The 14024-nt window shown below is 48.0% G+C and overlaps 4 protein-coding genes across 4 annotated transcripts; 2 read left to right on the top strand and 2 right to left on the bottom strand.

Moving 5' to 3' along the window:
- Window positions 1-1727: 1727 nt before the first annotated feature.
- LOC130348020 (histone H4-like) lies at window positions 1728-4601 on the top strand. Its single transcript, XM_056554695.1, has 2 exons — window positions 1728-1809; window positions 4080-4601. The coding sequence occupies exons 1-2, from the start codon at window positions 1728-1730 to the stop codon at window positions 4370-4372; spliced, it is 375 nt and encodes a 124-aa protein (XP_056410670.1). The 3' UTR covers window positions 4373-4601.
- Window positions 4602-7876: 3275 nt separating this feature from the next.
- Window positions 7877-8291, top strand: LOC130348005 (histone H2A type 1). Its single transcript, XM_056554682.1, has one exon. The coding sequence runs from the start codon at window positions 7899-7901 to the stop codon at window positions 8289-8291; it is 393 nt and encodes a 130-aa protein (XP_056410657.1). The 5' UTR covers window positions 7877-7898.
- Window positions 8292-10823: 2532 nt separating this feature from the next.
- Window positions 10824-11241, bottom strand: LOC130348012 (histone H3). Its single transcript, XM_056554688.1, has one exon. The coding sequence runs from the start codon at window positions 11233-11235 to the stop codon at window positions 10825-10827; it is 411 nt and encodes a 136-aa protein (XP_056410663.1). The 5' UTR covers window positions 11236-11241; the 3' UTR covers window position 10824.
- Window positions 11242-12140: 899 nt separating this feature from the next.
- Window positions 12141-12800, bottom strand: LOC130348002 (histone H1B-like). Its single transcript, XM_056554679.1, has one exon. The coding sequence runs from the start codon at window positions 12789-12791 to the stop codon at window positions 12141-12143; it is 651 nt and encodes a 216-aa protein (XP_056410654.1). The 5' UTR covers window positions 12792-12800.
- Between the last annotated feature and the right edge of the window lie 1224 nt (window positions 12801-14024).

Below are 14024 nucleotides of genomic sequence, written 5' to 3'. Positions count from 1 at the left end.
ATCGGAACACACAATGGCTTTTTCCAAGTGTTTCCAAAAATTAAATAACCTATAATAGACTGACACAAGAAAGTGTCCACAAAATGCTTTATTATTTACAAAAAGGATTACATACAGCAACAGAGAGCCCTCCCATTTTAAAATGGCCCACCCCTAAAAAACACCAACCCCAAAAACACAAGATAGGGTGCACATATTGGAATATTCCCAGAGACAACTATCAACCAACAGTGTCACATCTCCCTCATAGTGCACGCTATTATGCCACATGATTTACAAACAGTATTAGTTACCTGTTATTGACATGCTGAGGACTCAGAGAGTACACCCCACCACCACCTCAATACGTGTTTTGAATCTTTGTCAAGAAGTGGGGGTGGGTGCAACTGCCTGCCCTGAAGAAGTATTCCACTGCTAGACATCTTATCCCCTATCCCAGTAGCAGGACCTCCGTGATCTCCCGCAACACCCGACTTTCTAAACAAATGCAGGGTTCCTGGGGCAGTTGTGGTTTATGTCATGGTCATGCCGCACCTCTTCCATTCATATCTATGGGAGGGGGCGTGTCTGCTAACACGTCCCCTCCCATAGACATGAATAGAGTGGGTGTGATGTGATGTCACAAGGGGGCGTGGCCATTATGTCACAATCACGGCCTCCATCTTCTTGATATCTAAGAAAAACTTGCTGCACTATTACTATACACCACTAGAGGGATCCCTGGATTAACATGATACATATCATATTATGCCATTATATCATATTATAAGGAACATGGGGTGGGGGGATTTATCAAGTCATTTGGACTTTCTTTTTGTTTACTTTTGTAGCAAGTTGCCAGGCGCAGTCACTTTTTGTGCTTTTTTTGTGTGACAAACCGAATAGCTCAGAAACCAAAGTCTTTTCTAAAAGTCACAAATTTTGAGGGCAAAGTTCTTTGAAAAGTCAAAAACCTAAGTAAGCCTGGACCACACTTTGGTAACTATTGCGCAAATAAAATATCTTCCAGTAACTCCTTTTTTTTTTAACACATTGCGCCAAAAAACTGCTGAAAAATCAGTCTACTCAAATAACTTTCCACAACACGAATTGATTAATATCCCCCCATTAGAGATGAGCGAACTTGCAGTAAATTTGATTCGTCACAAACTTCTCGGCTCGGCAGTTGATGACTTTTCCTGCATAAATTAGTTCAGCATTCAGGTGCTCCCGTGGGCTGGAAAAGGTGGATACAGTCCTAGGCGACTCTTTCCTAGGATTGTATCCACCTTTTCCAGCCCATGGAGCACTGGAAAGCTGAACTAATTTATGCAGGAAAAGTCAGCAACCGCTGAGCTGAGAAGTTTGTGACAAATCAAATTTACTGTAAGTTCGCTCATCTCTATCCCCCATGATATCCACCTTTTACATGGATCATATAATTTATAAATATTTACAACCATAATAATTAATCAATGTATTAATGATCAATAACTAGTGGATGCATCATTAGTGAACAATTAAATAATTTAATTCATAATTAGATTTTATGGGTATTAATGTAATTATGGATTAAATTAAAAAACTAAACAAAACACTATAAATCCACAGCTCCTGCCCCGCAACTCCAACAAGGAGATCACATAATTCAGGATCTGGGAGATGGAAAATCTGTAGCTCCACATCCTAATATACAAACTCTTCTATATTACATCACTTTATTATTATGTTTTGTTATATCAAGCACAATGCAGATGTATTTATTTGTTCCTGATCCTCTTACAGACTCTTACAATAACAGCACAACAATTTCAGCTGCTCTTATATCTGGTATAGAATAAGCAGGGGGTGTAAGTCTTAGTCAACATCCATAGTTGTATCTATTTGTATCTCTGTAACTTGTGTCAGCACCTGGGAAATATTACTTGTTACAATTTGGTAACATGTAAAGAGTATAATACAAAGCTCTCACCACCAGGTGTCGCTATTGTAACACAATGTATCTGATCTGTATAAACTGTAACTGTAAGGATTTATACTGCTGTGATAAATAGACGATCTCTATGGATAGATGTGATTTAAGGAAGTTATTGATTTACCCAAATTTGGAGGTACATTTAACTCTTTCGTTAACTGGTTGTACACATGGTGTTATCCATCCTGAGAATTGATGGGTTTATTTGTTTTTATGGTATTAACACGTGGGATCAGGCTCTCGGACGATTATTCTCGGTCACTCTCATTGCACATATCGGGGCTCCATATAATGTCGTACAATGTGTGCAGAGTCTTGGTGCCCGGGGGTGAGCAGTCCTGTAGACCTGGTAATGCTGCCCGAGTGATCGATCCATTCACAAGATTTGTTCTGCCATCTGCTGCTCCCCGCACACACATTATACACCTGACAGATTATTGTGCTGCTATTGATCCTCTCCCATGTGTGTAACATACAGCTCACACACCTGCCCGATCACCATTCCCGCTCGGTACAATGACGACTGCTCTTCTCTAGAATGTTGGGGAGAATCGCGGTAAGAAAAAAAAACTGATTATTTAGAATCGGAAAAATGCAGCAAACGTTTTGGAATGGGCGGGAAATTCAAAACCTTCTTGTCTCGTGTTCAGCCAATCAACGGAAAGGGGGAGGGGTCAGGAATGTAAATGTGGTTAAAAGAAACGCCCCCCGGATGATGTCATCTTTGTTCTAGTTTTCTTTCAGGTCCGCCCATGTGCTATATAAGCCGGACTCGGCCGCACTCAGTATCTTGCAATCTACTCGCTACATAGAGAAGATGTCTGGACGCGGTGAAGTTTTGCCTGTGCTCCAATATACCGCACAGGCCTGGCCTCCCCATACCACCGTTTGCAAGGCCATCACCCGGACAGTGTTTGGCTTCGTCTGGGGCAAAATGGACAGAGTCAAGAGGACCGTGATGTACAAGGAACCCCGCAAGGGTGGGAAGGGAATACCCGACATCCCCGCTCTGCTGAGGGCCTCCTTTGCATGTGTCACGGTGCAGCGGACTCTTGTTGAAAAGACTGGCTCAGCGGGCAGGTCCATGTCTCGCTTGCTTCTCATGCCCCTCTGGAGACAGCTGGGCTGGGACAAGTGGGACAGCTCCATCCCTTACAACTGGAACACTCCCTGGTTCTATGGGGATGTTGTCCGGTTTGTGAGGGAGCACCAGCTGGAAGGACTGAAACCCGACCTATGGAAGCCGAAGACAATCCACAAGCTCATCCGAGCTAAGGACTTGACCGAGCTGGTTCCGGGACTCCCCGCAGCCACTGCAGAGACAGTTTGGAACAATGTGGCCTCAAAGCGGCTTACCAATGGACACAAGGACTTTTCGTGGATGGCCGTCATGGGAGGTCTCTCTCTCAGGTCATTCATGCATGCCCGCAACCTGTGCAAGACCCGGTACTGCCCCCGTTGCCCCTACGTGGAGGAAACATCTTTCCACGTGTTTTGGCAGTGCCCCTTTGCACAGGGTCTGTTGGACGCCCTAGAACATGAACTCAGAGACTCAGTGCCCAGGAGCTGCCTATCGTACCATTCGGTGCTTTACGGCCTGTTCCCTGGGACCCACGACGTGGAGGCCATCCAGGAGGCCTGGCGCCTTATGAACTGTTTTAAGGACGCAGTGTGGCTTGCCAGGAACCGCCTCGTGATCAACAGGGAAAACATGTCCGTCCGGGACTGCCGCAGGTTCATCAAGAACCTGCTTAGAGACTATTCCATCTTGGACAGCTCGGCCGTTGATGAGGAAGAAGAGGAGTGAAGACCCCTCTCCTTCTCCCATGTCTCCCTGAAGATACAGCCCAACAGTTTGGCCCTGTGATCCGCCCCCTCCCTACCCCCACATAGTCGCCCACACCCCTACCCCGATCACAGATTGTATTATTTGTTTTTTGTTTGATCTCTTGTGCCTTTATATTGCAGGATTGAGCTGAATGTTAGAGTAGCATGGTGTGCGATGTATAGCTTAGGGAACCTTTGCTGTGTATTGTACTATCATGCTTTGTGTGACTGTAATTTATTGTACGACTTGTAATGACTGAACGGAAAATAAAGCTCTTTCAATCAAAAAAAAAAAAAGGAAGGAAAGGTCTCGGTAAGGGCGGAGCCAAGCGGCACAGGAAGGTGCTCCGGGATAACATCCAGGGCATCACCAAGCCTGCCATCCGCCGTCTAGCTCGCAGGGGAGGTGTGAAGCGCATCTCCGGCCTCATCTATGAAGAGACTCGCGGTGTCCTGAAAGTCTTCCTGGAGAACGTCATCCGTGACGCCGTCACCTACACCGAGCACGCCAAGAGGAAGACCGTCACCGCTATGGACGTGGTGTACGCCCTCAAGCGCCAGGGCCGCACTCTCTACGGCTTCGGAGGTTAATTCTGCTTCTACTCGGCTCCATCACATCAACCCAAAGGCTCTTCTCAGAGCCGCCCACATGTTCTATGGAAAGGCTACAATTCCTTGTGTCTTCTCTACTGAGAGGTTGTGTGATCGGTGTTTTGCTCTTGTGGTTGCGGTGTTTGTTTTTCCCTGTCCTGCCATAATCGCTGCACCTGATCAGTCTATCGGTATTTCCCTCCTATCTGCTCCGGGGGATCTCCTCTGAATGTTCTGACTACTGCCCTCATCTTCCTCCGTGATTATAGTTACTGTTACAATCTACATTCATCTTCTCCAGATTACATTACTTCCCTCCCCATCATATCACTCATTACCTCCCTAAAGAGTCCGTGTTATAGAACATGCAAATCTCCTGATAATATCCCGGTAAGACCCTTCTATATCCCGCTATCCGGACAAATGAGCCTTCACTCTATATAACACCTGTATGTTAATGGAGCTGTTCACACCCAAGTAAATTGCGCATATATATATATATATATATATATATATATATATATATATATATATATTCCGCCTGTTCTCATAAGCAGGATCCCGGGATTGTTCTTTGCAGTTAACCCTCTCTGTGCTGAGTTCAGTTACTATAGTGATGTAGATCGTGTCCTCTGCATTGCCCCTGTGTGATCGGTGCTGCTGGCTTCAGTCTCCCGACACCTGTGACCGTAAGTGGTGCATAGAGGACGCTAAAGGGTTAAATCTAGGCGGAGTTATAGACCCGAATGTTCGCTCATTGGTTGATCACCGCAGTTGACTATTTTGAAATTCCCGCTCTTCTTCTGATCGTTTCTCCCTTTGTCTCGTCCTCTTCCCTGTACACGTGACTACATTCCTCTGGTTTCTGTAAATAGGAAGAAATAGGCGGCGGAGGGGAAACTGTTGGGGCCGATCAGGGGGATTCTAGTGAGGCGGAGAGGAGAGAGGACACTATGTCCGGGGCTGACATCACAATGGTGGGTGTATACGGGGTCTTCCCTGCAGAGTATATAGAGGAGCCGCGTCCCTGTCCTATTCCAGACCTGATACCGATCACATCCTGCACCCTCCCCCAGCAGCCTGACTCCCTTCACCTGAAAAGGAGGCGGCAGGGAAATTATTTTTTATACATTATTTTATTGTTCTATGTATTAAATTACTGGAAAAGATCGCCCAGTGTGAACACTGACCGTGCGGTTGTTTTACAATCTATTTTACCTGTCAGCGATCACCGTGTATTTAGACCTGATGAAGTCTTAGTGGGGGGGAGAGATTCCCGGGCCCGTCATTGATAAAACCCTTCCCGATCTGGCTATAACGCGTGTCCGTGTGAATATAGCGTTAACTATAGAAAAGCGTTGGATGAATCTTCTGAAAGTAAAATTAAAATATGATTTAAAAAAAATCAAGATGGAACATTAAAACTAATACCAATAAAACGAGTTAAGAGGCAAAAAATAAAACATTTATCATGAAGCATAAAAGTTATCACAGGGCTACTAGTATTATTGGTTACAATAGATAATCTAAACCACTGAAATGCGTCTGGTTACCCCCATCTATGTGACCACACAACTGGAAAATCATTTTTATTTGCGCAAAAAACAAGCGCTAGATTGTGACAACTTTCAATCATCATTAACTCTTTAGCGAGGACTCTACTCCAGTATTATCACTGGGAACATCCAGACCGCACCTGGACACCACCGATCTCTCCCCTTCAGGCTTCCATGCACGGCCGGTTTATTCACAAGCTGAGACCGAGACAGCGGGAGGGTGATCGGTGTATGAGTGGGAGCGGTGTGCGGTTATCTACACCAGACTTTTACTTATAATTCATGACTACAATTAATTTCCAAAGATTATAACCAACGGCAGCTGTGCGAGCATTGCGCCTAGGATTAGGATCTTTATTGGTGACATACACGAGAATGAGGGGGATCTCTCCATTGTTATCGGGTCTGGAGGAAGCGGGAAATTCAAACCCTGAACATCCTGTGATCAGCCAATGTGTGAGTGTGGAAAGGGGCATTAATAAATGAACATTGACCCATCGGGATTTATATAGAATTAATGCTGCCTATGAGCGGAGAAATACTCTGATACTGTGGTGTCCTTCCTGCTGTGTAGAGTCGGGCTCGGGTCCTTTGTCATTTCATTGTAGTAAACATGCCGCTAAAGGGTTAACAATGAGCCGTGTGCGCGGTCCCGATAACAATGGAGAGATCTCCCCGAGATGTAGAGGCTGATTCTGTGGCTGACTACTACCCTCATCCTCCTTGTTTCTCTATTGTTCCCTCCCAGTCAGTGCACACACAGTAGGATGAGAGTCTCATAATAAACCCCGGCGATACCGATCAATAGATTCCCCGGTCAGTAAATTAGGATTTATAGATTGTGCAGACTACATATTATAGCGTTACCGCAACAATTCACTCCAGTAAGGCTGTGTGATCGATCAGGAGATTATAGAAGAAATAATCGGGGAATCTGGTGGAGGAGACACTTAACACTGATCACAAGACAGATCGGGCAATGGGTTAACTACGGAGAACTCTACAGCGCCCCCCGCTCCACCACAGGAGAATATACATCCTGCAGTCAGTGAGAACCGCAGCCGCCGCTCTGATCTCACCCGATCCCGGAGCAGAATATATATAGTATCAATAGACTGTACTGACAGAATAGCGGCCACATATACAGAAGAGAATACGGGGAATACAGACAGGAGAAGCCCCAGCTCTATTATAGACAATGTGGCGGCTCTTAGAAGAGCCTTTGGGGTGACAGCAGGAGGCGGAGCAGGTTACTTGGCGCTGGTGTACTTGGTGACGGCCTTGGTGCCCTCGGACACGGCGTGCTTGGCCAGCTCTCCAGGCAGCAGCAGGCGCACGGCGGTCTGGATCTCCCGGGAGGTGATGGTGGAGCGCTTGTTGTAGTGAGCCAGGCGGGAGGCTTCCCCTGCGATGCGCTCGAAGATATCGTTGACAAAGGAGTTCATGATGCCCATGGCCTTGGAGGAGATGCCGGTGTCAGGGTGGACCTACTTGAGCACCTTGTACACGTAGATGGCATAGCTTTCCTTCCTGGTCTTCCTCCTTTTCTTGCCGTCCTTCTTCTGAGTCTTGGTCACGGCTTTCTTGGAGCCCTTCTTGGGGGCTGGTGCAGACTTGGCGGGATCAGGCATAATAATCAGTCACAATCCTTCTTCACTAGAACAGAGAGAATAATGATGCTTCCTCCTCCCACCGCAGCCGTATTTATATGCAGCCCATGCAAATAAGAAATGCTGTCTGCTCACTGTTCTACTGGAGGAGCAAATCATGTGACCTGTGGGAGCGTCTTAAGCCCCGCCCAGTGCAGTTCATTGGTGTTTCTTCAAGTCTCGTCACCATTGGCAGGATTCAAATCTACCCAATCACGGGAGCCGAAGGGCGGAGCAGAAACATATAAAAGGCAGCAGAAAGAATATCTCAGTTACATCACAGAGAGACTTCTCTTGAGTATTTAGTTTTCAGTAATAATTATGTCTGGACGCGGCAAACAAGGAGGGAAGGTTCGGGCTAAGGCCAAGACCCGCTCATCCCGGGCAGGACTCCAGTTCCCCGTCGGTCGTGTGCACAGACTTCTCCGCAAAGGGAACTATGCCGAGAGGGTGGGCGCCGGTGCTCCGGTCTACCTGGCCGCTGTGCTGGAGTATTTAACCGCTGAGATCCTGGAATTGGCCGGTAATGCCGCCCGGGACAACAAGAAGACCCGCATCATCCCCCGTCATCTGCAGCTGGCCGTGCGCAATGACGAGGAGCTGAACAAGCTGCTGGGTGGGGTGACCATCGCCCAGGGAGGCGTCCTGCCCAACATCCAGGCCGTGCTGCTGCCCAAGAAGACCGAGAGCAGCAAAGCGGCCAAGAGCAAGTGATCACCGCTTCCCAGATCATCCCGAACACCAAAGGCTCTTCTAAGAGCCACCACATTGTCTCCTACAGAGCTGGCGCCGCTGATCTCGGGTGTGATAGGGATCTGGGCTGTTATAGGGATTAAACAACATCCGGCACATTTTATCTAGTATAGGACACCGTGTGGGTTGTGCAGAATGTAGTTTGTATTGGAAGGGTTAAGTCTCGTAATGAATACGTTTTCTCACGATGTAGTTTACGGATCCTCCACAATAGACGGGACCGCAGTGTAGAGATGGCGCCTCCTATACTGTAGCCTCCTGTGTAATGGAAGCTCCTGAACACATCGGATCTCCAGCCGCATTACACAGCGCGGCCTCCATCCAGCCGATCAGGGGGTCAGCGCTTCTCCATCGTTGGTTACATAAAGATCCCGGCACTCGCTGTATACAGTGACCGGGAATAATCGCCCCAGAGCCGGCCGGAGATCAGCCAATAAGAGCTCGGTATCCGGCTATAGAACTGTTATTTTCCCGCTCATTCTACAGTTATCGCTGTAGAATGAGAATAATGAATAAATACAAATATAAATGACACAAATATAATTAAGAATAAAACGAGGAAAGTTGTAGTAAACTAGATAGTCTCAGCTGGGTCTCTCGGAGAACAATAACATTGATCATGAAACATAATAGTCATCTCAGAGCCCTTTAGATACTAGTATTATTGTTAAAATAGATAGTAATCACATAAAATAGTTAACCCATTATTGCACTAGTAAAACAGACAGATCGGTGAAGTGAAGGAAAGGCTGAGCTGTTATAAAAAGTAACAATCCCGTTAGATGTAACGAATGAGACACTAGAAACACTTTGTTACTAAGAAAATGTCTCAATATTAATTCCAATAAAGAAACATAAAACACAATTTGAATAGTTTTGGTTGGACACAATGTATGATATCGCACTGTGTGTATGCTACCAATGAAATTGTGAGTCCATGCGCAATATTCGTAAATTATAGTCCTGAATTAATAGTAAAAGGCCGGTGTACGCTCACCCTCCTGCTGTCTCGGCTCAGCTTGTGAATAAATCGGCCGTGCATGGAAGCCTGAAGGGGAGAGATCGGTGGGGTCTATTTTAACCAATAACATTAATAACCACAGGGTCCTGAGATTACTTTTATGCTTCATAATAAATGGTATATATATATATATATTTTATTCCCTGTAACTTTCCTCTTTTTATTCGAATTTAATTGTTCCTTTTGCTCCATTCTTTTCCCTTCCATTATTAGTATCCCATTCTCTATCCCTTCCCTCCCAGGAGGCTGAGATTCTCGGACACTTATTCGGATAGAGAACACCGGAGGTCTAGGAGATGATTTACTATTAATAGATTAGTCCTGAGCTTTTCTATTAGCGCTATATTCACACGGACACGCGTTATATTCACATCGGGGAGGATTTTTATCAATGACGGGCCCGGGAATCTCTCCCCCCCCCACTAAGACTTCATCAGGTCTAAATACACGGTGATCGCTGACAGGATTTGGTAGAACAGAGCATGTGACTTAATCGGCCAATCCCCGTTCAATGTGGAATATATGTAAAGATCTAGCCGACTTACAAATGTCAGAACAATTCTGTATAGAAGAAGGGATTTGGCGGCCTCTCTAGTCCCTTTCCTGACTGTGTGTAGGAAGGAAAGCTGCTGACCTCTAGATGCCCTTGTCTGATTGGATGTGCAGCGGAATAAAATGGATTGTAAAACAACCGCACGATCAGGGTTCACACTGGGCGATCTCTTGCAGCTGAGTGACATAATATCGGAATTTAGTACATTAAATAACAACAAAATGACCATGTATAAAATACAGGATAGCTTTCCCCGCCGCATTCTCAGCAGTGTCGGGCTGCAGGATGTGATCGGTATCAGGTCTGGAATAGGACAGGGACGCGGCTCCTCTATATATTCTGCAGGGAAGATCCCGTATACACCCACCATTATGATGTCAGCCCCGGACATAGTGTCCTCTCTCCTCTCCGCCTCACTAGAATCCCCCTGATCGGCCCCAACAGTTTCCCCTCCGCCGCCTTTTTCTTCCTATTTACAGAAACAAGAGGAATGTAGTCACGTGTACAGAGAAGAGGACGAGACAAAGGGAGAAACGATCAGAAGAAGAGCGGGAATTTCAAAATGGTCAACTGCGGTGATCAACCAATGAGCGAACATTCGGGTCTATAACTTCACCTAGAGTTAACCCTTTAGTGTCCTCTATGCATCAATTAGTCACAAGTGTCGGGAGACTGAAGCCAGCAGCACCGATCACACAGGGGCATTACACTGCGGAGGTCACGATTTACATCACTATAGTAACTGAATATAATTCAGTACTGAGGGGGTTAACTGCAGAGAACAATCCCGGGATCCTGCTTATGAGAACAGGCGGAGTATAGGAGCAGAACAATGGAGAGGATAAGGAATCAGCTCGTTCTATAGATAATTTGGTGGCTCTGATAAGAGCCTTTGTGTTGTATGCGGGTCCCGGGTAGATCTAAGCTCTCTCCCCACGGATCCTGCGGGCCAGCTGGATGTCTTTGGGCATGATGGTGACCCTCTTGGCGTGGATGGCGCACAGATTGGTGTCCTCAAAGAGTCCCACCAGGTAAGCCTCGCTGGCCTCCTGCAGGGCCATGACCGCCGAGCTCTGGAAGCGAAGATCGGTCTTGAAGTCCTGGGCGATCTCTCTCACCAGGCGCTGGAAGGGGAGCTTCCGGATCAGCAGCTCGGTGGACTTCTGGTAGCGGCGGATCTCACGGAGAGCCACTGTACCTGGACGGTAGCGGTGAGGCTTCTTCACCCCACCAGTGGCGGGAGCGCTCTTCCTGGCGGCCTTAGTAGCCAGCTGCTTGCGGGGAGCTTTCCCTCCGGTGGATTTACGAGCGGTCTGCTTGGTCCTGGCCATGATCCTCTGTACACGTACACAGCGGAGAAGTGATGGAGAACGAGCGCGGAGCAGAACATTTATTCTCCTCGTCTTGTCCCCATTGGTTCATGTAAATCCCACCCCTGCATCCCATTGGCTGATTCTTACAACCAATGAGCCCGCCAAAATACGTGTGACGTCAGCAATTGTTCTTTGTTAGAAAGAGGCAGGACCCATCCTCGCCCTATTCGAGCCTTCCCTGCGGATGGACGTAACTCCCGATAATAGCGCCCTCCCCCGTGTCCCCTCAGACATGACGCGGTACCGCATTTCGGGTGTTCACACTGATTGCCTGCCGCTCCCCTATATTCAGACTCTATTCGGGACTGCATGACTTTAAATAGTAATAAAACTAAGCAGCAAACTAACCCTCGGGATGGGGGAAATAATATGTGCACAACCTATTACCCAAAGGGTTACATTTATCCCCAAATATCTGGTAAATCAATAATTTCCATAATCCCGTTTATCCTTAGGGCGTCTATCACAGCAGTGTAAATCCTTATAGTTTATACATAGGATCTACAATGTGTTACAATAGTGACACCTGGTGGAGAGATTTATAATCTTTTTGTTGCCGATTTGTAACAATAATTATATTTCCCCCAAGCGCTGACCCTACAAGTGTTACAGCGGCAGAAAGATACAATGGTTGGTTACAGAACAGACTCAGCTGAGTGTTCATAAGGGGATCTAGAACTAGTAAAGGCAGATGTATTGGGATTGATAAAATATAATAAAGTGATAATATAGATTTATATCACTGTATTATATCCTTTATGTATCCCGGGGGTTACACGGGCATTGATCGTACAGCTCTGTCTGGAGGAGGTGGTGGCTCTGAAAAGAGCCTTTGTGGGATAAGTACAGGACGAGGCTCCCGATTATTTCTTAGTCGCGCTCTTCTTGGCTTTAGTCACCTTCTTAGCCGGGCTCTTGGCAGCTTTGGGTTTGGCCGCCTTCTTAGCCGGGCTCTTGGTCACCTTCTTGGGAGCAGCCTTCGGCTTCTTGGGGCTCTTGGCCGCTGCAGGCTTCTTGGCTTTCTTCGGGCTCTTGGCCGCTGCAGGCTTCTTGGCTTTCTTCGGGCTCTTGGCCGCGCTCGGAGCCTTCTTTGGCTTCTTAGGGGATTTGGTCGCTTTCTTAGCTGCTGCAGGCTTCTTGGCCGCAGCCGCCGGCTTCTTCTTGGCCGCCTTGTCCTTAGTCTCCAGCTGGTTCTTGTTGATCTTGAAGGATCCGGAGGCGCCGCTGCCTTTCACCTGGAGCAGGGTTCCCTTGGTCACCAGCCCCTTGATGGCCAGCTTCAGGCGGCTGTTGTTCTTGTCTACATCGTATCCTCCGGCAGCCAGAGCCTTCTTCAGGGCGGCCAGAGACACCCCACTGCGCTCCTTAGAGGCGGACACGGCTTTAACGAGCAGCTCGGACACGCTGGGACCGGAGGGTTTGTGGCTTTTCTTGGCGGCTGATTTCTTCGGCTGCTTCTTGGATTTTGCGGCCGGTTCGGCGGGAGGAGCAGCGGCTGGTGCGGTTTCTGCCATCTTATAAATCACAACTACACAAATATCGTGAAGGATAAATGCTGAGACCGGAGCTGCTGGCGCCTCTTATATGTACAGCGGCTGCGCAATGATTGGCTGCTGAGATGTCACCGTCCGGAGCTGCTATTGGCTGACACAGAGAACAGGCCCCGCCCCATCCCGTCTGGACCCGGCCGAAGTTCCGCTACAACCTTGTGCTTCCCTGCCCGGGATAAAATATCTTTACCGGCTAGAACCGGACAGGAGAGATCCCCTTCTCCGTGTCTTCCTCCTCCCTAACATCCCCCCTAACGGTTTATACCCGTCATTATCGGAGGTGCCGGGGAGGAGCCGGGAGGAGGCCCCGGGATCTCCGCCACAGTCTTCCCGATCTGCACATCACTGTGTATCCGGGAATATAAATCTGCTGCTGGGGATCGTTCCTTCTATTCCCGGCACCGGTCACCATCACACGGATCTTTACTACAACATCTACCGTCCAGGAAGCTGATTGCACGATGCGGAGACGGCCTGGAGCTGCTGAGAGCCCCGGAGGGTAACACAGGCGGCGCCTCCGCTCACTGCCAGCTCCCTGTCCGGATATATAGATATAATACGGACAACGTGTCCATTTACTGACCCGGAGATGATGGGGGGAGTTGTCTACAAGTAGATGTGATGACTGTTCTCTCCTTCATCTTCCTTACAGCTTCCCGACCCATAACACCCGCAGATGTCTCCTCATGTCTGCAGAGAGCACTTGGCCCGGGTGCGGGGGGGAGGAGGAGGATTTGGACCTAGAGCTGGGGCTCCTACCCCCTGGGGATATTCTCTCACATCCCGGCTGTGCAGGAGGTCAGGGGGAAGGGGATACAGATTCTCCATGATGGGGAATTATGTAATCTCCTTGTTGTTATTCTTTGTAATCTCCAACGTGTTTTGAAGCCACCGGGCAGGAGCTGTCACAGCTGATCCGGCTTCGGGGCGTGTTCGGGCCGGGAACTGAGGAAGGAGATGCCGCAGTTAAAAGATATAACCCGGTCCCCGACTGAAGCTCTGGAAGTAGAAGTGGTCGGGTCGGAGGATCGTGTCCGGGCTGCTCAGCGGTGAGAAAGGAGACAGTGATAGCGGGAACCGGCGAGGACAGAGCGGAGGGAGCGGAGAGCAGTGACGGGGTCAGAGGGGCTGAAGATGGAAGGAGAAGAACAAAGAAGTCAGAATCCTGATCCAGATACAAGAGACTCCGTATTCTCT

This window comes from Hyla sarda, unplaced genomic scaffold (genome assembly GCF_029499605.1).
Source record: "Hyla sarda isolate aHylSar1 unplaced genomic scaffold, aHylSar1.hap1 scaffold_860, whole genome shotgun sequence".
NCBI lineage: Eukaryota > Metazoa > Chordata > Amphibia > Anura > Hylidae > Hyla > Hyla sarda.
The sequence above is the reverse complement of the archived record's forward strand: the minus strand, read 5'-3'. Positions and strand labels throughout refer to the sequence as shown.

Coding starts and splice junctions, on each gene's coding strand:
- LOC130348012 (XM_056554688.1), bottom strand. CDS start 11,235: ATGGCCAGGACCAAGCAGACCGCTCGTAAATCCACCGGAGGGAAAGCT.
- LOC130348002 (XM_056554679.1), bottom strand. CDS start 12,791: ATGGCAGAAACCGCACCAGCCGCTGCTCCTCCCGCCGAACCGGCCGCA.
- LOC130348005 (XM_056554682.1), top strand. CDS start 7,899: ATGTCTGGACGCGGCAAACAAGGAGGGAAGGTTCGGGCTAAGGCCAAG.
- LOC130348020 (XM_056554695.1), top strand. CDS start 1,728: ATGCAGATGTATTTATTTGTTCCTGATCCTCTTACAGACTCTTACAAT. Junction 1,810..4,079: donor TTCAGCTGCTCTTATATCTG/GTATAGAATAAG, acceptor AAAAAAAAAAAG/GAAGGAAAGGTCTCGGTAAG.